At 40.8% G+C, this 22,485-nt stretch overlaps 1 protein-coding gene across 5 annotated transcripts in view; it reads right to left on the bottom strand.

Moving 5' to 3' along the window:
- Positions 1-22,485, bottom strand: part of Kansl1 (KAT8 regulatory NSL complex subunit 1) — a 145,201-nt gene that overhangs the window by 98,744 nt on the left and 23,972 nt on the right. For 4 of the 5 annotated variants that reach the window (XM_052759672.1, XM_052759674.1, XM_052759677.1 and 1 more), the window contains exon 3: positions 606-1,977. In XM_052759672.1, the coding sequence (XP_052615632.1) occupies positions 606-1,894 (1,289 nt within the window). In that variant the 5' untranslated portion in view covers positions 1,895-1,977. Of the gene's footprint in view, positions 1-605; positions 1,978-21,171; positions 21,284-22,485 lie in introns of those variants that run through there. The other variant, XM_052759673.1, reaches the window with a different exon arrangement.

Here is a 22,485-nt window from a genome sequence, read left to right as displayed (position 1 = left end):
TACCTCTAGAAGTATCAAAAATAAAATTAAATTGCAAGACAATCAGTTGCTATCTACTACAGGTGACTGCTTGCTTGCTGACAGGGAGACATCGTCAAAACTATTTATGGTCATGGATGTATTCTCTATGTTAACTGTTAAGAGAGTTCAAAGCAAAAGGGAAACAGGTTTGCTTTTCCAACACAAAGAAACTCTCATTAAAATGGTAGACCAGGTATGCTGAAAGTACAACGGAAAGCACTATAAATTTCAACCAATTTAACTAAATCATCACTTGTCCCAACTTCCTAGAAACAACAAAATGTCAAGTCACACATTAAAGTTTAAAATGTTCTACAGTTTCAAAAGAAATCTACTCAGTTATGTTTTCTAGTTTCTTTCTAGTAAGACTTAAAAACTTTTAGCACACAGCAACACAATATTATAGCAGAAATGCCTTCTGTTTTTCCACTTCAGGTTTATGCATTTACTTACCTAAAACTAGGAAATGATTAATGCAATCTAGTTGTCAATATACAAGAAATATATTCTTTACAAAATGCGGATTTACTTAAATCTTGCCAACATTTTTCAAGAATGACTGCATCATCACAGGTTCTACTCACAGGGGTACATGGCATTGCTCAGGATCAGCTCGAGTCAGTTCTTCCTCTTCAATATCAGACTCCCCTCCTGAACTACTGTCCGTGACATCTGAATCAAATGCTTGCTCACTGCACCTCAGATTGGCTATGCCACTAGCTGTAAATCTCTCCAATTCTTCTGAAATTGAATCACTTTTCAAGAAGTTGCTAAGTCCCTCTGAAGTGGCAGTCTCACTGGCAGCTTTTCTCAAGGCAGCTTCAGCCTTTCGGGTCAACATCAACTGGCTCCGAGACCTCAAGGATTCCAAGTTTGGCAGTTTACTCAATGTCTTTTCCAAAAATCCACCCAGTTGGTGCTGTAAATGCCTCTCCACTTGCTTGGCTTGCACAACCTGTAATCGTTTCTGTAACCTGCGGGCACGGATCTCAATATCAGCCTGCCGCCTCAGTAAAGCTGTTATCCTTGTGTCAGAGTCTAAAGCACTGAGAAGAATGGAAGACAGAGGAGACTTTTTGACTTCTAACTTAACATTTGTCAAGTTAGAACTGGAGTCTGTACTAGGTGATAACCTACTGCTTCCTTGAAGTGCCGGCTGCTCCATGGAATTAACAGAAGATTTGTTTGCAGTGCTATTATTGCTATATAGAGTTGTGTGTTCTATATCAAGGCTTCTATGTGGAAGAGTGCAATTGGTCATACCCCCCTTCAAGTTCCCAGAGTCAGATCCTCCCACTTCACCTCCCTGCAGAGCAGATGAAGTGAGGGACCGTCTTCCCCCATTGAGGGAACTGGAATTGTCATGATCCGAATGTGCTGAACTTTTAGTCAATTTCTTAGCCAGCCCGTTCACAGGCGCTTGCGGCAGAGCTGTCTGACCACTTGGATTCATGGTTCTAAGATTTTCTAAGGAAAACTCCAAAACTGGCTGTCTCCCCAACAGCTCAGCTCGGAGTTCATAGGACTGAGATAAAAGAGGATGAGATTTAAGGACTGTCTGCTTGCTGAAAACTCCTTGTAATTTCAAAGACTCCTTTGCCGGAACAGATGTTACATCAGAGCAGAGATAAGATGCCACCAATGGTTGCAGCTTTCCCAAGTCTTCCTTGGTAGGATTATTTCGGAAGTCTAGACCGGAATCCTCTGCAGCAATGGCTTTTCTTTTGGTTCCGTTGGCAGATATAAGGATATTGGCGTTGCCGTTATTTTCGGCACTGCCAGGGGACAAGGTGGAGGATGGGGGAGCCAGTTTGAACCGGATGTGGTGTGCTTCAGCTGCTGCGTCAGTGAGAGCGGGCGCCATCGCAGCCATTCAGCACAGAGAGACAGGAAGTCCAGCCTCTCCCAGTGCTGAGGCCAGCTCCACGGCCCCTTGCTGCCTCCCCTGAGAACAGACTGAAAGAGAGAGAAAAAAGGAAGTCAGAAATACAAGCACATTCAAAAACAACACGCATTTTCAACAGAAGCACCACTTGAGGCTATTGTCCAAACTTTGCCTCCGAACAAAAAAAAAAAAAAAAAAAAAAAAAAAAAAAAAAAAAAGAGAGACTTTAACTATGGAACCATTCTGGAGCCTTCAGATGTGTTTCACCTAGGGGAAGGAGAGGAATACAATCTTTGCACAAGAAAATAACTTTACCCTTTACATCACTTGTTAATCACAGATTCAATTTTGTCAAAATAAATAAATAAATAAAGTCTTATTCTGAAATAATCACAAATGGTTACAATTACCTGCATTTAAAAATAAAATCTCTTTGCCAGGTACTGGTGGCATATGCCTTTAATCCCAGCACTCAGGAGGCAGAGGCAGGAGGATCTTCATTTGAGGCCAGCCTGGTCTACACAGTGAGTTCCAGAACAGCCAGGGCTGTACAAGAGAAATCCTGTCTCAAAAATCCAAAAAGAGGGGGGAGAAAAAGAAAACCTCTTTAAATGTTAAATTACTAGATTTAATATAACCATATAAAGACGACTACCCAGCAATATAAGAAAAAAAAATTTCTTATTCTCATAAAGTCTATGCCGAATCTCATGGATCTATGTTACTTTCCTGGCCAGGAATCCAGTTTTCATTAGCTTCTTCCTTACAAATTCAGATTGTTATTACCAGGTTAACTACATCACACTGTAACATCTATTTGCTTCATTAATTTTCTTTTCTTTCACATAGCACCTTTTCTACTGGGCTATTTTCAGAGTAAATCTGTCTTTAAATTAACAGCCCAACATAACTCTCTCCCCTTTCCCCCAAAACACTTCAAAAGACTAGTTACAGTTGCCTTTGCATTCTTCACTCCTCTAGAACTTAAGTTTCTACCACTACCGCACTCTAGGAAAGTTAACTAGTAATATCATTATCAAATTATTACTAAATCAACAGTCCCATTCTGACTTTCCCCTAAGCATTAGGTAGTGTGGACTTTCTTGAAATTTCCTTTCCCAATATTCTTGGCATTGTAATTCTACTCTCTCCTTCCTTTCAAACCCCTAAGATGCTGGTACTGCCCAAGACCCCTTCACCTCAACTCACTTCCTTAGCAACAACAACTACAGTATGAGGACCACTAACTTTCAAAAAAAACCTTTTTTTTTCTGAGCTGCACTAATCAACTTTCTAATCCTCTCATCCTTGGAAATTCAGAATTCACTTCCTTCCCTCAATAAAGTTTTTCCTTTCTCATGCTGCCTCATTTTCTTAATGATATACCCCAATTAACTGCTGCTTCTTCATTCCTGATTCATCTACCTGGGTCTGGAAGCAAACCTATATAAAAGGCTATACCAACTATCCCTAAAAGCACAATCTCTTACCGAGAATCTCAAAATACCCACCCCCAATTATTTAGTTGTTGCTGGTGGTGGTGGTGGTGTGTATGTACACTTGTGCTTGCAGGCCTACATATGCCTATGGTGTGAGTATGTCCAGAGAACTGTTAGAAATTGGTTCTTTCTTCACAGTAGATTCTAGACATGGAATTCAGGTCATCAGAATTCAGCACATTCAGCAAGTGTGCTTTGGCGTGAGCCATCTAATCAACATTGAAAGACCATTTTTGAAAGTCAATGTTTTCACAGTCATGCTAAAACATCATTTGCCTTTAAAAAAAAAAACTATATTGGGGGCTGGAGAGATGGCTCAGCAGTTGAGAGTAATATCTGCTCTTCCAGAGGACCCAGGTTCAATTACTAGCACTCACATGGCAGCTCACAACTGTCTGTAACTCCAGCTCCAAGGAATGACACCCTCACACAGACATACATATAGGCAAAATACCCACACACATAATATAAAAATAAATCATTTTAATAAAAAGCAAAAAAAAATTTATTTTTATACTTATTTATTTTTGGATGGGTTTGTGTGTGTGTGTGTGTGTGTGTGTGTGTGTGTGTGTGTGTGTGCGCGCGCCATAGCACACCTATGGAAGTCAGAGGGCAATGTGCAGGATTTGGTTCTCTTATTGTACCATGTAGGATCCAGTCAGCAATGGAACTCAGGCCATTAAGTCCCTTAAGCCCACTGAGCCATCTCTACTGGCCCTGCCCTTCACAAATTGTGTTAACATCTGCAATGAGGGTCCAAAAACAAAAGTAAGCAAAACTGCTGGTATCTTAGAACAAACCAATACAATAGCACCAAATAAAAAAAGTAGTCACAGTATTCCTCACTTGCAGTTTAAAAAAGAATGCCAATTACATTTAAAATGTTCTTGGGCCTGTTAGATGGCCCAGCAAGAAAAGATACCTGCTATCAAACCTGACCATCTGGGTTTAAGCAATTCCTTCAAGTTGTCCTGATTTCTACACATGCACTATAGCATGAGGACCACATGGACACAGTCACAAAATTAACTAATAGCTGATTTCCTCCCTCCAAGCCCTCCCATATACACCTCCTTGCTCTTTTTTTCAAATTCATGGCCTCTTTTTTATTAACTGTTACATTCATAAATATAACCTGCTCAGTCTGTGTCATGTTGCTTTGTATTCAGAGCTGACCATTTCGTATGGGATAACAAATTGGTGTGTTCCCCCAGGATTTTATTAACTCTTGACCCCCAAGTACATTTTTAATAGTCTGTGTTGAAAGGGAAAGCACGTGTAAAAAATTTCAGCTTTACAGAATCTCAGGGAAAACTCAGGAGTTCAGAAGAGGGCACTGTATCCCCTAGAACTGGAGTTACGGATGATAGTGAACCACTACAGAGCACTAGAAACAGAACATGACTTTGTTGTTTCAGCATTTAGAAGCTCTGTAAGTGACCACATGACCAAATAAATGCTTGTTAAAAAATTCACATATGGGTAAAATCAACTGCAAGACAAGCCAAAAGATTTTAATGTAACAGGGTATAAAGAGATCTGATTTTTATCTCACACAGCCTAGTCTCCTACTTGAAGGAGTTCCTTCCCTCCCCCACCTTCCCAGTGCTGAAGTTACAGATGATACCTCCATTAAATTCTCAAAGACTTTTAAAAGTGAAAACAGACTCCTGAGATCATGAAGTTTGAATCCACTAAACAAATCCTTCTACCAAAAGAGAAGATAATTTCCACTTTGGGCAAGTATTCACAACTCAAGTGAGCAGGTCTGGGGTAACATTCTGGCCTGCTGGTCACATCACCACCTGTTATCAATTACTTAACTCTTCTGTTCCCTCGGCTTCTTCATCTAGTTATAGACTATACTGCCTACCTTTTAAAACTGCTGTGATAATTACAGAAGACATTTTCATTTACTTAGCCTATTACCTGGCCAATATTTGGTTATTATAATCTGGACACAAAGGTTAATGTGCAAGAAATAAATTCACTGGGTGTGGTGGTGCACACCTTTCATCCTAGCACTCAAAGAGGCAGAGAAAGGCAGATCTCTTGAGTTTGAGGTCAACCTCCTCTACATAGTGAGTTCTAGGTCAGCCAGGGCTACAAAGTGAGACCCTGTGTCAAAAAGAACTTTTTAAAAAAAAAGTTTCCACAGAACTTTTTATAAAAGAGAAAAAAATGTGTGTGCACATGTGGGAGTGGGGGTGGGGGATGACCAAAGAGGACAGAAGAGGGCATCAGATCCTTTAAAGCTGGAGTTTCAAGCAATTAGGTGGTTGCTGGGAAACCAATTAAGGTCCTCAGGGAGAGCAGCAAGTGTTCTTAGCCACTGAGCCATCTCTCTAGCCCACATAAGACTTTTTAATGCGTGTGTGCATGCGCACACATTATAAAGCAAATAATCTGCTAAAATACCATCATTATACTAAGAACTCATGTACTTAAGAAGAAATCACCAAAACACTGGATATGGAGTTTATCAAATTCACTTCATTAGTTACAACTGCCATAAAATACCTCAATTTAAGACTATTTTGTTTTACTTTTTTTTAAATAATGTATTAACATTTAAAAAAAATTATTTCAGAATGTGGCTTGTAAGGCAAGATATGGTTATGCAGACCAGTAATCCCAGCACTTCCTAAGTGGAAGCAGGAGGATCAGAAGTTCAAGGCCAACCTCTATAACATAGAGAGTCTAAGCCCAGTCTGGGCTACATTAGAATTTGCCTCAAAAACTAAAATTAATTTTTATAATTTTTTTGTGTGAGTGTTTTGCTTCATGTATGTATACCACGTGCATGTCTACTGTTCTCAGAAGCCAGAACAGGATGTCAGATTCCCTGGAACTGGAGTTATCGATGGCTGTGAGGCACCATGTGGGTGCTGGGGAACCTAACCCATGTCTGCTGCAAAAGCAACAAGTGACCTTACCACAGACCCACCAAAATTAGATTAAATTTTAAAAGGATGACTAACAAGATGACCCAAGAATTTAAATTATGAACTATTCATATAAAGGAATAGGAATATATGCAACATAGAATAGCATTGCTATCTATATTTACTGATATAAAAATGTTGCTGTTAAACAAAAAACAAACACTATACAATTTAGAAGCTCATTTTGTTTTATAAGGTAGATAGTAAAATTTTGTCCTTTGTAATGTCTACACTATAAAAAGGTATTAATTGTCAATAAAATGGAGACAAAATGAAAGAGTAAAGTTTTAGGAAGCCAAAAATACAAGTAGAGCAAAACATAATAGTACACTTTCTTTCTTTCTTTTTTTTTTAAATCAAGTCAGTCTCAACTATGCAGCTATGGCTGTCCTGTAACTCACTATGTAGACCAGGCTGGCCTTGAACTCACAAGAGATCATCCCGCCTCTGTCCCCCAAGGGTTGGGACTAAAGGCCCGTGCCACTACACCCAGCAACCACAGTACACTTCCTTAAATTTAACAAACTGAGAATGTTGACGAAAACAATCAAAGCAATCTCAGTCTTATAAATCCCTAAAAGCACCACCTAACACTCTAAAACCAAAGACAGCTAGCTCAGAGGCACTGATCAGAGTTCATTCCCAGAATCAATGTAAAGGTGGAAGGAACACATGTGTGCCCCCCCCCACATACACACTATATGTACACATACAATAATAAACTTTTTAATTAAAGCGGAAAAAAGGGACCAGAAATCCTTTAATAAATAAAACAAAGTTGGGGCTGGAGAGATGGCTTACTGGTCAAAAGCAGCAGCTGCCCTTCCTGAAGACTCGGTTTGATTCCCCACACTCCTATCTCAAAACCACTTAACTGTAATTCCAGTTCCAGGAGATCCAATTACCCTCTTCTGACCTCCACACGGATCATGCATCCAAGTGAGACACAGACATACATGCAGGCAAAACATTCATACATACTTTAAGATTATGATAAATCACTTTTTTCAAAGATATCAAGGCATGGGGGCTGGAGAAGACTAGGGTTCAATTCTCAGCATCCACATGGCAGTCACAACTGTTTGTAACTCCAGTTCCAGGGCTTCGGACACCTCACACAGACATACATGCAGGCAAAACACCAATGAACAAAAAATAAAAATAAAAAAAAAATTCAAGGCATTAAAAGCTATAATTATAATATTCATAACAACCTGAGCAGTATATTTAGAGCTGACATTACATTTTTCAATTTATTGATGGAGTTAAATAACAGTCAAATTATATACACAGAATTCTAGTCTGATGTATGTTTATTTTTAGCTCATCTAGTAGAATACAATCTGACAAAAACAGATGGCTCAGTTGGGCATTGTGATGTATGCTTTTGATCCCAGCGCTTGGGAAGCAGAGGCAGGCAGATCTCTACTCTAGGCCAACCAAGGCTACGCAGTGAGACCCTATCTCAGAAAAAAGCAAAAACAAAGAACTGGGGGGCTAAGGAGATAGCTCAGAGTTAAGTACACTGGTTGCTCTTCCAGAGGTCCTGAGTTCAATTCCCAGCAACCACATGGTGGCTCACAACCATCTATAATGAGACATGGTACCTCTTCTGGCCTGCAGGCAAGGCAGAACACTGCATACATAATAAGTAAATAAATCTAAAAACAAAAACGAAAGCACAAAGAACTGTGTGGTACCTGGCTGTGCAGAACCCGCTATCACTGACATAAATTAATTTTGTGAAGCAAGCTTGTAGAAACAAAAGGATCAACAAATCAAGGTATTTTAGCTATAGAGAGGAGAGCTGGGTAGTAGTTTCTCAATTCCAAAGCAGTATTTTAAAGACAGGAAGATGAAAAATCCATTCAGAAAATACCTTTAGGGAGGGCGACAATATAGTTTAAGCAATTAACGAGTGGTCTCCAAGCCTGACCACCTAAATTTGATCCCAGAAAACCCACAGGGTGAAAGGAGAGGACAGACTCCTATGGGTTTTCCTCCGGCCTCTACTTGTGCACCATGGCACACATGTACACAGACTCATACAAGCATGCACGCACGCACGCACGCATGTAAACACAAGTAAAAAGTTTCAATAAAAAAAAAAACTTAGGGCTGGAGAGATGGCTCAGTGGTTAAGAACACTGTCTGCTCTTCCAGAGGTCCTGAGTTCTATCCCAGCAACCACATGGTGGCTCACAACCATCTGTAATGCCATCTGGTACCCTCTTATGGTCTGCAGATATACATGCAGACAGAACACTGTATACATAATAAATAAATCTTTAAAAAAAAAACAACTTAGAAAAGCTTCCCTGATTGATTCACACAGCTTGTCAACATACTGAATAAAAAGAACTGTTTCTATTAAATCTCCCAATAAGCTGGGTGGTGGTGGTGTACACCTTTAATCCCAGTACAGAGGCAGGCAGAGCTCTGTGAAACACAGAGAAACCTTGTCTCAATAATCAAAACAATCTACTAATAGCAGGTACAGCATCATTATGAGGGATGTAAGACTGGACAGTGTAACTACATGACTTCTATGCTGTGATTCTATTATTTTTAATTGTGATAAAGTTCCAAAGGCAAACTCCTTAATACAAGTGGCACTTGGAAGCCAGGCCGTAAGTGGTGCATGCCTTTAATCCCATGGGGGGGGGGGGGGGGGAGCGCAGAGGCAGAAAGATCTCTGTGAGTTCGAGGCCAGCCTGGTCTACAAAGTGAGTTCCAGGACAGGCACCAAAGCTACACAAAGAAACCCTGTCTCAAAAAACAAAAAACAAGTGGCACTTGCAATACAAAAATATATACCCAGAGGGCAATTTCTCAACCACAGCATTACTAACATCCTGGATTGGAAATTTCTGTCATAGTGGGGAATGAAGGACATTCCTATGCATTGCAGAGTATCTAATAGAATTTCCAACTTAATAGTGACTTCTCTGGAAAGAAAAAGAAAAAAAAAATGTGTCAAGTGCACCCCCAACGACAGCAAAGCAAAAGCACAACTCCCTAAGAATAGTAACTTCTGCCGGGCGGTGGTGGCGCACGCCTTTAATCCCAGCACTCGGGAGGCAGAGCCAGGCGGATCTCTGTGAGTTCGAGGCCAGCCTGGGCTACCAAGTGAGTCCCAGGAAAGGCGCAAAGCTACACAGAGAAACCCTGTCTCGAAAAACCAAAAAAAAAAAAAAAAAAGTAACTTCTGACTAGAAACAAAGCCCTCTCCCCACTACTCTGCTGAGTAATGTAAGTCAGAACCTACACATGAATGCCTCACTTTTATTCCTTGTAATTCCCTAGTCAGAAACTCGGGTGCACAAAGACTTACCTGTAAACATGTATCCGGCAAAAAAAAAAAAAAAAGTACTTGCAGAGACCCTAGTAAAAGGATTAAGGCCAATGGCTAGCCAATAAGCCAAGTATTACAATCAACCAAACTAACACTGAAAACGAAAGCAAAAATCAAGAAAGAAAATCCTACTGTCCCTAATGGGGCTTCTACTAACAGGACTTTCTCAACATTACCTCATTACTCTGTGAAAGCAATAATTTAAAAAAATGAAACTAAAAAACACTTTTTTTAAGAGAAAGGGAGGTTAGAAAAGTATATATAAAGTTGGCAAGATTTCAGTTGAGCACTAAACATTTAGTAAAATTTCAGTATGAAAAAACAAAGACAAGAAAATGTTCTTTTCTAGTGAGAGGAAATAACGAAGAAAATCAAGGCTCTAGGAAACAACAGGACATACTAATACAATTAATACAAAGGAAGAATGTTCTTGAATATATAGCATATTAATAGAAAGGCATTTTTTTAAAAAAACAGTGGGAAGGTATTTTGATGCTTGATTATGAATGGCCAGCATTTACTTAGGCTTCAAACAACTGGATTACCATTAAGTTTCTCAAATGTAAGCTGAGTTCTTAGAAAGACCACTTGAATAGACGGATTTACAAGTTAAAAAGGAAAAAGGGGGGAAAATCTAGAGATCAAGCATTAATCAATACATGACTACAATGCAATGAAAACCTCTAAGGTTGTCATCAAAGCAAAATATTCAACACTTAAACCAGAAATGTGAAGGGGCTGAAGTCTACATAAAACTCAAATATATGGTATATACAAAAGTGTAATATTTACAAAGACAACATACGGAGAAAGCTCTCATCCATCCTAATTTCACCTTCTTTATGATCAAATTCTTCCATTTATTGTTTCTCAGGCTCATGTTTGCCATATCCTATTACTAACCCTACCAGTGCAGCCCAGGCCCTCATCAACTCACACCTAGGTTATCCTAACAGCTTCCTGTTACTTCAGCCCTGAAAACTATGCTTTATTTTTTTTTAAAGTGATTTGTTTTTATTTTATGTGCATTGGTGTTTCACCTGTATGTACGTCTGTGTGAGAGTGTCAGATCCTCTGAAGTGGAGTTACCAACAGATGTGAGCGGTCATGTGGGTGCTGGGAATTGAACCCAGTTCCTCTGGAAGAGCAGACAATGTTCTTCATCACTGAGCCATCTCTCCAGCCCCCTACGCTTTACTTTTTTATCACCTCACTTCCATAATCTTGAAGTTGCTACACTGCTTTTCCCACAAATTCAAGTTCTTCAAAATGAAACTTAAAAATAACTATCAGGATAACATGGACCTAGAAACTCCCATCCCACAGACCCTCAACTAGGTATTTTTGCTTATACTGCTACCTCTACCTGAAATATTTTTAGTCCAAAACTTCATCTCCAAAAGCTCCACAAGAACTTCTCTTCTGAATGTTCCCCAACTGCCAATTTATTAAGTCTAAGAAAAGCAAAATTCCTTGATAGTTTCTTTCTTTTACCTGCTTACCAACTTTATATAGATAGTATAATCATTAAGTACCATCATGGAGACAGTTAAGAGTTCCCAATATCACCTTCAAATACAAACTAGTTTGTTAAAAAGAAAATCTAATCAAATGACAAAGAGAGAACTTGAAAGATGACCCAAAGAGCAGCTGGAATAAATCAGATGATGTACTATAGTTTCAGGAAGACAGTAACTACAATGATCTGTGATCAAGCAACTAGAAGCTACACCACAGGATACACTTTTTTTTTTCCTCTGTGTAGCCCTGGCTGTCCTGGAACTAGCTTTATACACCAGGCTGACCTTGAACTCACAAATCTGCTTCCCTCTGCCTCCCAAATCCTGGGATGGGGTTAAAGGCATGGGCTACCACCACCTCCACCACCCCACCCCCGTGGTAGTTTTAAAGATAAAAATATATGCATATATACTGTAGAACATGCTACAGAAGGGTAACAAAATATTTTTAAAATGTGGGTCTGACCACCTTAATACTTTCCTATGATAACAACTGAACCTCTTAACTGAAAATGTTTCATAATTATTCAGAGTATCGTAACTAGAGTATAGGTCATAAAGGGTGTTGTTCATTGGGTCAGAGAGAAGGCTCAGCAGGCTTATTATCAAGCCTGACTTCTTCAATTTGATCCCTGGAGTAAAATGGTGGAAACAGAGACCCAACTTTCACAAGTAGTCCTCCGACTTTCACACCCGGTACATGCACACCCACATGCCATGGTACATGTGTGCCTATAAAACACACACACACACACACACACACACACACACACAACACACACACACACAAACTGGAAATGTTAAAATTGCTGTTTACTAACAATAAATGTCCCTTTACTGTCAGCCAATGTTCTATTTTACATATATTCTTATTTAATCTTCACAGTTAACATTGTTTAGTAAATCCTACTGCCCTGATTTTATGAATGAGGAAAACTTGACGTTCCAAGATAAGCAATTTGCCCAAGGTCACATTACTAAGTAGCAGAGGCAAAATCTTATACTTTTAAAAGACTCATACTTTATAGGTTTTTTTTTTAATCCATGAATATATGGGCGTGCCTATGTGCCTGTAGGCCTAAGGAGGCCAGAAATGGGTGTCAGATCCCCTGGAGTTGAAGTTCCAGACAGTTGTAAGAAGCCTCATGTGGGTGCTAGGAACCAAACCAAGCCCTAGAAGAACAGGAAGTGCTCTTAACAGCTGAGCCATCTCTAGCCTCAGGCGCAAGCTTACAATTATTATACTAAGTAGAGTTCAAGGCTAGGTTTAACACAGGAGTGCCTTAACTGCTTGACATTAAAACTTAAATTTCAGTCTTTACAAGAAAGTCAATGAGAACACCCCACTACTGTTATTTCCAATACATATTTATTAAAATACATATATCAATCAAAACATTGGACTAAGCATCCACAAAGGATAACAAGACCCTGTAAAGGAAAACACATTAAGGGATTCAGATACAGGCAGAAAAGTAGTCAGGGTAGGCTTTGCAGAGGAAACAGATCTAAGTAGAATTCAGCATTACACAAACAGCTCATACAAGCCAGCATCCTATGCCAAAAAGAAAGGAAAAAAAAGAAAAGAAAGAAAAAAAACTGCTCCATCAAACTAAAAACCAATTTCTGCCCTTCAATAAATATTCCCTATGTAAATGAATTCTGATTTCAATCGGTGCTTTACCTTCTAACACAAACACATCTTTACATGTCTACTAATGTCAAGCCTAAATCATAAAGACTACAAGAGCACTAAAAATTGTACAACCTCATTAATGCTAAAAATAAGATATAAATTAGATGTGAAGGCAGTTTTCTGTGTTTTGTCTGAAGGGGTTAAGAAAGTTTCCAAGACAGAAGACGTCCTGAATGATTCTAAGGGTGGGCACAACTGACTCCACTTCATGAAGACACTAGGTAAGCAACTCACAGGCTTAAGGACCCTGAAAGTATTGCAATGGACATGCAATCTGTTTACCCCACTTTCCCCAAGATAGACAATTGAGCTGAACAGGTGGGTCAAAAAGCAATTCCATCCTGAAACAAAGAAGCAGTGCACAACATTCTAAATTTTTAAAAGCAAAGCGGAAAGGTGTTCCGTGGGCAGAATGATCATCACATTCACTTTATCTTTAGTGCCACTGGCCTTACTTCAGAACCTCATTATGTACAATAATTAAGGCAGCAGTAGTAATAACCTCCAGCTCTTCATCCTTTTTCTATCCAGTCTCAACAAGCTTCCAATCTTGCCTCTATTATCATGACTCTATCAAAGGCAAGAGAGAGAAGGAGGAAAATCAAATCTGAAATATTATGTGGTGCTTAGACTAAGGATACATTTCAAATTCTCTATCTACTCCCTTAGCATTCATCATTATCTGAAGCTCTCTACACTCTGTCCTCACTACACTCACCAGAACATACAAAATTCCAGGCTCTTTCAAGGTTCAATTCCAAATAACAAAGTCATGCAAGTATGCCTCATTCCTTCCAGGTTGAGTTAGAAGATCTGTCCTTCCAGCCTCATAATCTGTACTCTGCTGACACTCTGGGCAATAGCAGCCAGCATAACATAAATTCACAGATTTCATCCTATCACGCCTTAGGCTATGCATTTCTTAAATAGACAGTATGGTTTGTGTTAAATCTATTTCCTACAAGCAGCACATGCCAGCAGAATGGCATACCAATACACTGAAAGAATCAGATGTAGATCCACTAGGAGAAAGTTAATGGAAATGTCTGATCATGAGGTGACACAATCTACTAAGTATTTACCAACTGAATACAGGGTAAACCTCAATCTCAAGTTCCACTCATTCACATAGCCAAATACCTGTACCCAGACTGGTAAGCTTAAGACAGGTTTCACTACAGCCTTGGCCTGTCTAGAAACAGGTATCTGCCTACCTCTACCTCCTAAGTGCTGGGATTAGAAATATGCTCCACAACCATTTGGAAAATTTTTGAACTATACTAAATATTAAATTTGGCTACATTACACTTTGAAGACAATGTCTACCAAATCTTAAATGCAATTACTCAAACTTTTTTTTTTTTTGGTTTTTCGAGACAGGGTTTCTCTGTGTAGCTTTGCGCCTCTCCTGGAACTCACTTGGTAGCCCAGGCTGGCCTCGAACTCACAGAGATCCGCCTGGCTCTGCCTCCCGAGTGCTGGGATTAAAGGCGTGCGCCACCACCGCCCGGCTAAGGTAGGTGGTTTTTTTTTTTTTTTTTTTTTTGGTTTTTCGTACTCAAACTTTTTATCTAGCAGCTATACTTCTAGGGATCAACCAAGCAGAAGTACTTTTATTGGTGCAGAAAATATATGCACAATCTTTTCACTGAAAAAAAAAAAGCTTAAATTTTAAAAATATAAAACCATCTAAGAAGTATAATCCAATTTATGCATAAGACAAGGAAACAGAGAAAGAGAAGAATGTGAGAAATTTTAAGATGTCTGTGTACACCCACAGAGGCCAAAAGGCAGCACTGGATTCCCTGGAGCTGGACTTACAGGTGGTTGTGAGGCCACCTGACACGCAGGCTGAGAACCAAACTCCAGGATTCTGCATAAACAGGAAGTACTCCTGACTCCAGAGCCATGTCTCCAGCCCCAGAATGTTTTTTTTTTTGAAGAATGATTATATAGTCAAACTATTAACCGTGTTCATTATTTCTACTCTATCATGATTCAAATTCCTTACCAGTTTTTAGCTCACAGACACAAACACACAGAACTTTTATCTCTAACAAACCTAGTGGTTTTGAACAGTCTTAAAATTAGAAACTTCTTGAAAAGCCCAAGCAAATTTGAAAAGAAAAGGGTTATTTTCCAAGGATTTAAAGTCAAATTCCAGAAATCCCACCAAAACCTACTTTATCCCTTTAAATTGAATTTATGATCAAAAACATTTTCCAAGCTGGGGTAGTGGTGGCTCACGCCTTTAATCCCAACACTCAGGAGGCAGAGGCAGGCAGATCTCTGGAGTCTAGCCTGGTCTACAAAGCAAGTTTCAGGACATCGAGGGCTACAAAGAGAAACCAGTCTCAAAAAAAAAAAAAAAAAAAAAACAGACCAAAAAAAACCCATTTTTCCAATGCTAGAGAAATGTTAAAATTAATACTAATAGCCTTCTTTTATTCTATTGAGAGGCCCAAGACTAGATGGTATGGAATAAATTACCAACTACAAAAAAAACCTGCATATGTACAACTATACATATAAATTTCTTAAGGTCTTCATATATTCTGTTCTCCACATAAAAACAGCTAAGTGAAACTTTCAAGACTCAAATATTGCTTTGTGCATATGTATGTGTGTAATGCTAGAGAACCCTGCAGGACCTCACAAGTGCTAAGCAAGCATTCTACTACTAAGTTACACTCTTGCCACACAATACACATGCATGCACACATTCTATAAAATCTCTGCACTAGTGAACGTTAGAAACCCTCAGAAACTAGCCCTAACCCTTTTCACTCTCTTGAGTACTAACAAGCAGTCAATAAAGGCCAAACAGCAAGCAGGTAGAGAACCTGGGTATCGGTTCTTATCTTAACAAATTACTCAACCTTGTTATTCCTCAACATTTCCCCTCCAACTGAATTTAACCAGGTCTGACCTTAAACTGCTCTATTTTTTAAAAAAAAAATTTAAAGGGTGAGGGATATTATTAAGTTCACAGAATCTACTGTACTTAAACTTATAACTAAAATCTCAGTTCGGATTCCTGGTTCAAGTAACAACTTTTGGTAACAAAAACTACACTGAATTTAAGCTCTACTTTTCATTTCCCAAAACCATCAGAGAAGAAATTTAAATACAAAAACTTAGAACTAGCAGGGCGGTGCCTCCGCAGGCAGAGGCAGAGGCAGGCGGATCTCTGGAAGTTCGAGGCCAGTTTGGTCTACAAAGCAAGTTTCATGACAGCCAGAGCTGCTTTCAGAGAAACTATGGGAGGTGAGGGTGATGCTCAGAACTAGATTTAAAAAACAACAACAAATTCAGAGCCAGTAATTACATAATTTATTCTTTGGTAGAAGTCATTCAAATGCTCAAATTCTATGAAGCTGGTTTGAAATCTTAGAAAAGCAGACTTGTGGAAAATAACTTTTATGTAGGGCATGTTGTCATACACCTATAAGCCCAGCACCCAGGAGGCTGATGCAAGGTTCTTAAGTTAGCCGTAGTGAGCTGGAGGCCTGCCTAATAGACTAGGTTTTGAAAAACTCTGGAGTTTGCATTACAGTTTAGCACCACACACAAAAAAAAGCAACTTTTATTAAACAATTAGCATTTGCCAAACTGTGGCAGCCAACAGAGGGTTAAAGACTTTAAAAGAGGAATAGAGAAATGGATTAAGACAGTTCCCAGCACCCTATCAGGCAGTTCACAACCACCTATATTACTTCAGTTGCAGGGGATCCAATGCCACTGGCCTCCAAAGTCGTCTACACTCACTCTCACATACCCCCACAGAGACACATACACATAGCTAATAAAAATAAATCTTTTTTAAAACCTGGAAAAAATTTTAAAAAGGTTCCCTTCACCTTGAAAAAGCCTCTTGGTTCCTAAAGGCTTAAAACATTCATTAAAATCTTCCTATATAATCATTAAATTTTTTCTTGCAGACTACCCCAGTTTGTTTTTCTTTCTTGAGACAAGGTCTCACTATGTAGCACTGGCTGTCCTGGAACTTAATATATAGACCAGGTTGGCCTCAAACTCAGAGATCCACCTGCCTCTGCAGGGATTAAGGGCTTTGTGCCATTCCACTTGGCTCTCAAGTTTATTTTTTATTAATGGGAAGTTGGTTACCTTTACCCTATCCAAAGTTAGAAAAAGCTTAACATAAAGAAAAAAATCTATTCCAAGCTTTTTGGTAAATCACAACTATTATCTAGCTAAGTTTTTCCAATACCCTATATCCAAGAGGCCAGACCTGTAGCTAAACACAGAAACAAATTCCAGAGTATTATCTTCACTGTTTCATTTTAAAAGATCTGTCTTTGTATCCTTTCTTCATTTTAAATAAGCTCCTCCTTCATTGGTTAGGCTGTTCTGGTCTCAGGAAGGATATTTTACATTAGTGTCCTCTCCTTGTTCACTTTATGGAATACAGTGCAGGTGTCTCAAAAAAAAAAAAGTGGACTCAATAGTGGGCCTGCTGTCTAGTGCAAAACAGACTTGGATCATTTCCTTTACCTAAAAAAGACTTCTTTTATTGTTTTTTGATTTTCTTTAAATCTATATTAAGAATAATTTTTCAATCTGAATAGACATATTTATATTTCTAATCTAATAAATTCCATACTAGCTTATAGACAACCAGAGTACAGTAATTTATCACACAAGTAGCACTCTTATTGATTCTTCCCATTCCCCAAAATGTAAGCTCAAAACTTAGTTGGACAACTAAAGACAATATGAATTAGGAAAGCACTGTAAGTAGAGGTCATCAGCATTTCAAGGCTGCCAGAAGAGATAGGAAGCGACATCTTTTTAATGTTATTTGTACATTGAGGAAAGAATTGTGAGTCATAGAAATAACCAGAGGATTACTGTTAGTTATCACTACCACATACTTAATCTACACTATTCCTTAACATCGAGATCAAGGAATAGACGGGTCTTGGTACAGGAAGTAATGTATTTTTATATATGTTTAATATATATTATATTACGAAATTTTTCCAGAAAGTCACTTGCATTTCTTTGTCTTAACTGCCTCACCAAAAGGGTGGTGGGGGAGATGATCCCTAGGAAATCCCACACAAATAAGAAAAAGGATTACTATTTAAACCCAAAGCTTTCTATATGCTTCATAGATTAACGTTTTAAAGAGTGTTTTCAAAAATTCCTTTTCTAAAATAAGGAAACAATTTCACTCACAACTACAACTACTCAATACTAAAACACGTTTGAAAACAGGCATCACCAACCACAAAGGCCATATGCTAGCAGAATACATGAAACAGGTCATATCAAACACAGCAAATCTAAAATTTGTTCACTTTAAAAGTGATTAATGTCAGGCATGGTGGTGCACACCTTTTGTCCCAGCACTGTGGAGGCAGAGGCAGGCAGATCTCTGTGGGTTCAAGGCCACCTTGTTCTACAAAGCAAGTTCCAGGACAGCTAGAGCTGTTACACAGAGAAACCCTGTCTTGAAAAACCAACACCACCAACAACAATAATAAATCTGTGGTCAAACCAACAAAATCCAAGGTGGGCATAGTGGCACACACCTTTAATCACAGCACTCGGGAGGCAGAGGCAAAACGGATCTCTGTGAGCTTGAGGCCAGCCTGATCTACAGTTAGTTCCAGGACAGTCAGGGCTACACAGAGAAATTATGTCTCAGAAAAAACAAAAACAAACACACACAACAAAATCCAGGGTCTATACTGTAGAAACACTGATTATAGTGTAGCATTACTAGAAATGAACAGGTATTGGTAATGTTTGAAGGAGAAAAAAATACAATATTCTTTTCTTCTCATCTTGATAAAAGTTCACAAGTAAATTAAACTGTTTTCTAGCTTCCAGACCTTTCCACAACAGGATAGTAAGTTATCAAAGAGTGCTCTGCAAATTTAACATTATGGTAAAGCAAGAAAGTCAGATACTAATGGTCTGAATAAGGTTTTCAGGAAATATGCAGCAACCCAATCAATATTTCCAGATTCCTATAGGTAGAAAGACCGACTCTAATTTATAATATGTAACTGATGGCTCTTAATTGTTTTAATAAAAATCATAAATATTTGCTTTACATATACTTAACTGTGGTAGTTATCAAAGATAACTTCACCTGAATAAAGATGTTAAGAATTTATGTGACAGCTAATGTTTCCAAGTAGTTCACACTTCAAAAATAAAGTCAAACCACCACAAGTTCTGAGGTCACAACAAATCACACCGAATATTCTAAAGATCAAAAGATCTGCACACTTTGTTGGCTAAACTTAGTGGAAATCCAATTCAGAATTCCATGACTAAGGATCGTTATCTCATACTTATAATACATTTTTTAAATTTCCAAGGGACAAGCATTTTTACCTTGCCTTATTTTTAGAACAACACATCACATTACACCTATCACATGACATGATGTAACTGTTAGCAAAGAAAATGGTTCAAGCCATTGATAACATACATGGCAGGAAAACAGATCAACCATACCCAAGAATCACATTTTCATTTTTACTTTTTAAACTTAGTAACTTATCTACAAAAGAAAAATGTACTTTTGGATAATTAGAATTTATCCAATTATGTGGAAAACTGAAATGAATAGGTAACCAAGTAGCATGCTTCTAAAACTAGAATTACAAACAACTTCTCTATCAAAAATGCAACAGAGAAACACATCAAAGTATCCACTGTTAGAAAAAAAAAGTCTCAACGGACAACACCTGCAGCTAATTGAAAATTTCTAAATTGGTGAGAGTATGTAAGACAAGGAACCAAGTACAGCTCATACAAGAGGGGGAAGGGAAACACGCCCACTTTATGCCTTTGTAAATACTGGTACTTTAAATAACACTTTAAATAAGCTTTAAAACAAAAACAAAAACGGGGGAAAATACAAACTACAGACCATTCTAAGAAACAGAAGTCATTTTAATGTAACGATTTTCCTTACTTGAAAGTAGTTTTGAGAAGAAGTTCTGTAACTATATCATGATTATGCAAGGCAAGGATTATGTAATTTTATCGTTTATTTTAAAATGTTCTCCGAATGTATCAAAAAAAAAAAAAAACTGAAGCATTGTGATCTCTCCAATGGGCAGAGGAACGCTTCCCTAGCTACAATTAAAAATATTAACATATACCCCCAAAACAAACAAACAAACAAAAAAACCCCACGATGATTGCTAACCACGTGACGAAGGATATGGCAACACCAGGATTGTGAATGGAGGGGAGGGAAGCTAGGTTGGAGGACTATCGAGATTTCTCTTAACTTTGGGGACTGCAGGATTCGGGTCTCTCGATCCTTTAGGTACCGAATTCTAACCCCCAGGAGTTGTACAGCTAACACCCTCAAGTGCGGTTTTATTAATAGGTCACGGGAAAATGCTCCAGTGACCTCCAGGATAAAGGAGGAAAAAACAGGCGGAGGAAAGAGCAATTTAAAGTGGCGCCATCATGTCACCCCTTTTCCCCTAAGGCAATCAATAAGCAATAGTTAAGTAACGAGTTTCTCTAAAAATCCACATTGGGATTCCAACATTGGAAAACAAAAGGATTTCTAGGTAAAACATGGGAGCAGGATTGTTTACAATATGTAAAACAATTATAAACTATTTGCTGAGACTCAAAAGATCGTCAGCCGGAAAAAAGGCCCCCCCCAAAACAGTAAGATTCCAACTCACTTAAAAGCAAATAAATGCCTCTTCCTCTTTAGTTACAAAGAAAAAAAAAAAAAAAAAAAAAGGTCTGCTTGAGACCAGATCCGAAAACGCAAATGACCTCAATATACAAGCAACAAAAAATGTTAACAATCAGAGTTGTGATACAAACCGTGAGAGACATACAAGACGTGTTCGAGCAAAGAAAGGCCTTTTGCAGTCAAGAGAAGTTCAAGGGAAGAGCAAGAGTTTGTTTTTGGTCTTTTTTTTTCTTTACGGAAATAAACCATGTTCTCCAGGCCGCCTTTTTAAATAGAACGCCAAAGGAAAGCCCGGCGAACGAGGCGGCAGCTGGTGGGGAAGGGCCCCCGCACACCCCCGCCCTTGGGGCGACTCCCAGCCCGGACCCGCAGCGGGGAAGCCCGGAGAGGCCATTTAAAGTTCCGGGGATTTTTCTTCCCCTGCCCTGCCTTTCTAGTTACAACTAACAAAGAGAGGGAGAAATGGGAGCCACAGGGAGAGCGAGGAGAAGGAGAAAGGGCAGCGGGAGGAGGAGGAGAGGAGCAGCAGCAGCACCTACCACGTGATGGAGGAGCGTAGCCCGGGCGGATTCGGCCCCACAAAATGGGCGCAGTTTGCAAACAGCCCCCCGGCCTGGGCGCCGAGGACCAGCGGGCGGAGGCGCGCGGCGGCGGCTCCGGCCCGGCCCGCCGCTCTCCTCCCCCCCGGCGCCCGGAGCCGCCCTGACTTTCCGGGCGGGGGGGCGAGGCGAAGGGGGAGGGGAAGGCGGCGGCGGGGAGCGGCCGCTTTTTCTTCTCTTTTGAGCCCTTTCTCCGGCCTTCCTCCGTTCCGGCGGGGCCTGGGCACGGCCGGGGACCGCAGCCCCGGCGGGCGGGCGGGGGCTGAGGGTAAAGCCGCCCCCCCGCCCCGCACAAACAAGCGCCACCGTCTGCAGCCCGCGCCCGCACCCCGGTCGCCACCCCGGGCGCTTCTTCCCGGCCGGGGAGCGCGCTTCGGCCGCCCCCCAAGCCGCCGCGGCGAGATGAGTCGGCTTCGCTACGGCGCTTGGTTCTCCCGCCGGCTCGGCGAGCGGTGGCGGTGGCGGCGGCGGCACTGGGAAAATGGCGGCCGAGCTCCTTTTCCCTCCCCCCCTTTAATCTGAAGCGGAGGGAGAATGGAGCGAGCAAGCGAGCGGGCGAGTGCCGGGGACACGGGGAGGAGGGACAGCAGCGCCTCCGCCGGCTGCGGCTGCGGCGGGCCGCTCCGCCCCGGCGCGCCGCCAGGGGGCGCCCGCCGCGCCGCCCCCGCGGGCTGCCAGGAGGCGCGGCCGCCGCCGCCGCCGCCGCCTCAGTCATGGCTCCTCGCCGCGGCCGCTGCTTCTGCACCTCTGTTTGCGGAAGCCGGAGCCCGCCGCCTGGTACGTGCGGCAGCGGCACGCGGCACTGCGGCAAGCGGTGCGGGGCCCTCGCTCCGACCGAGGTGAGGCTAACCTGAGGCGCGGACGCCGTCACGTTCCCTCCGCACTGGGGCTGGCGGTGCAGCGCGCCGGTATGAGGGGAGGGCGGACTGGCGCGGTAGAGCCAGAGGACGTGAGCGAAGAACTGTGTGTACAGTGAACGAAGGAAGCTGTTGCCGCCACACTACCCCAGGGCCAACCGTGCTCTGAGCCGGGCAGGAAGCTCCCTGACCAGTGACGCGGTCTCTGCCACCCGCCCTTTGTCCTACACCCTGCTCGGTACACTGCAGCACACGGCTGGCTGCTAGCCCTAGCGCCACGCTCCGCAGCCGCCAAACCAAAAAATAAGCGGACGCCATTGCGCAGGCGCGAGCTAGGGCCGACTCCGGGCTAGCCCGGGCAGGGGCAGCTGGGAGCCAGAGGGGAAGTGATGGCCCA

The sequence above is a fragment of the Peromyscus californicus genome, unplaced genomic scaffold, assembly GCF_007827085.1.
Source record: "Peromyscus californicus insignis strain IS unplaced genomic scaffold, ASM782708v3 Scaffold_3__1_contigs__length_106647218, whole genome shotgun sequence".
Classification (NCBI taxonomy): Eukaryota; Metazoa; Chordata; class Mammalia; order Rodentia; family Cricetidae; genus Peromyscus; species Peromyscus californicus.
The sequence above is the reverse complement of the archived record's forward strand: the minus strand, read 5'-3'. Positions and strand labels throughout refer to the sequence as shown.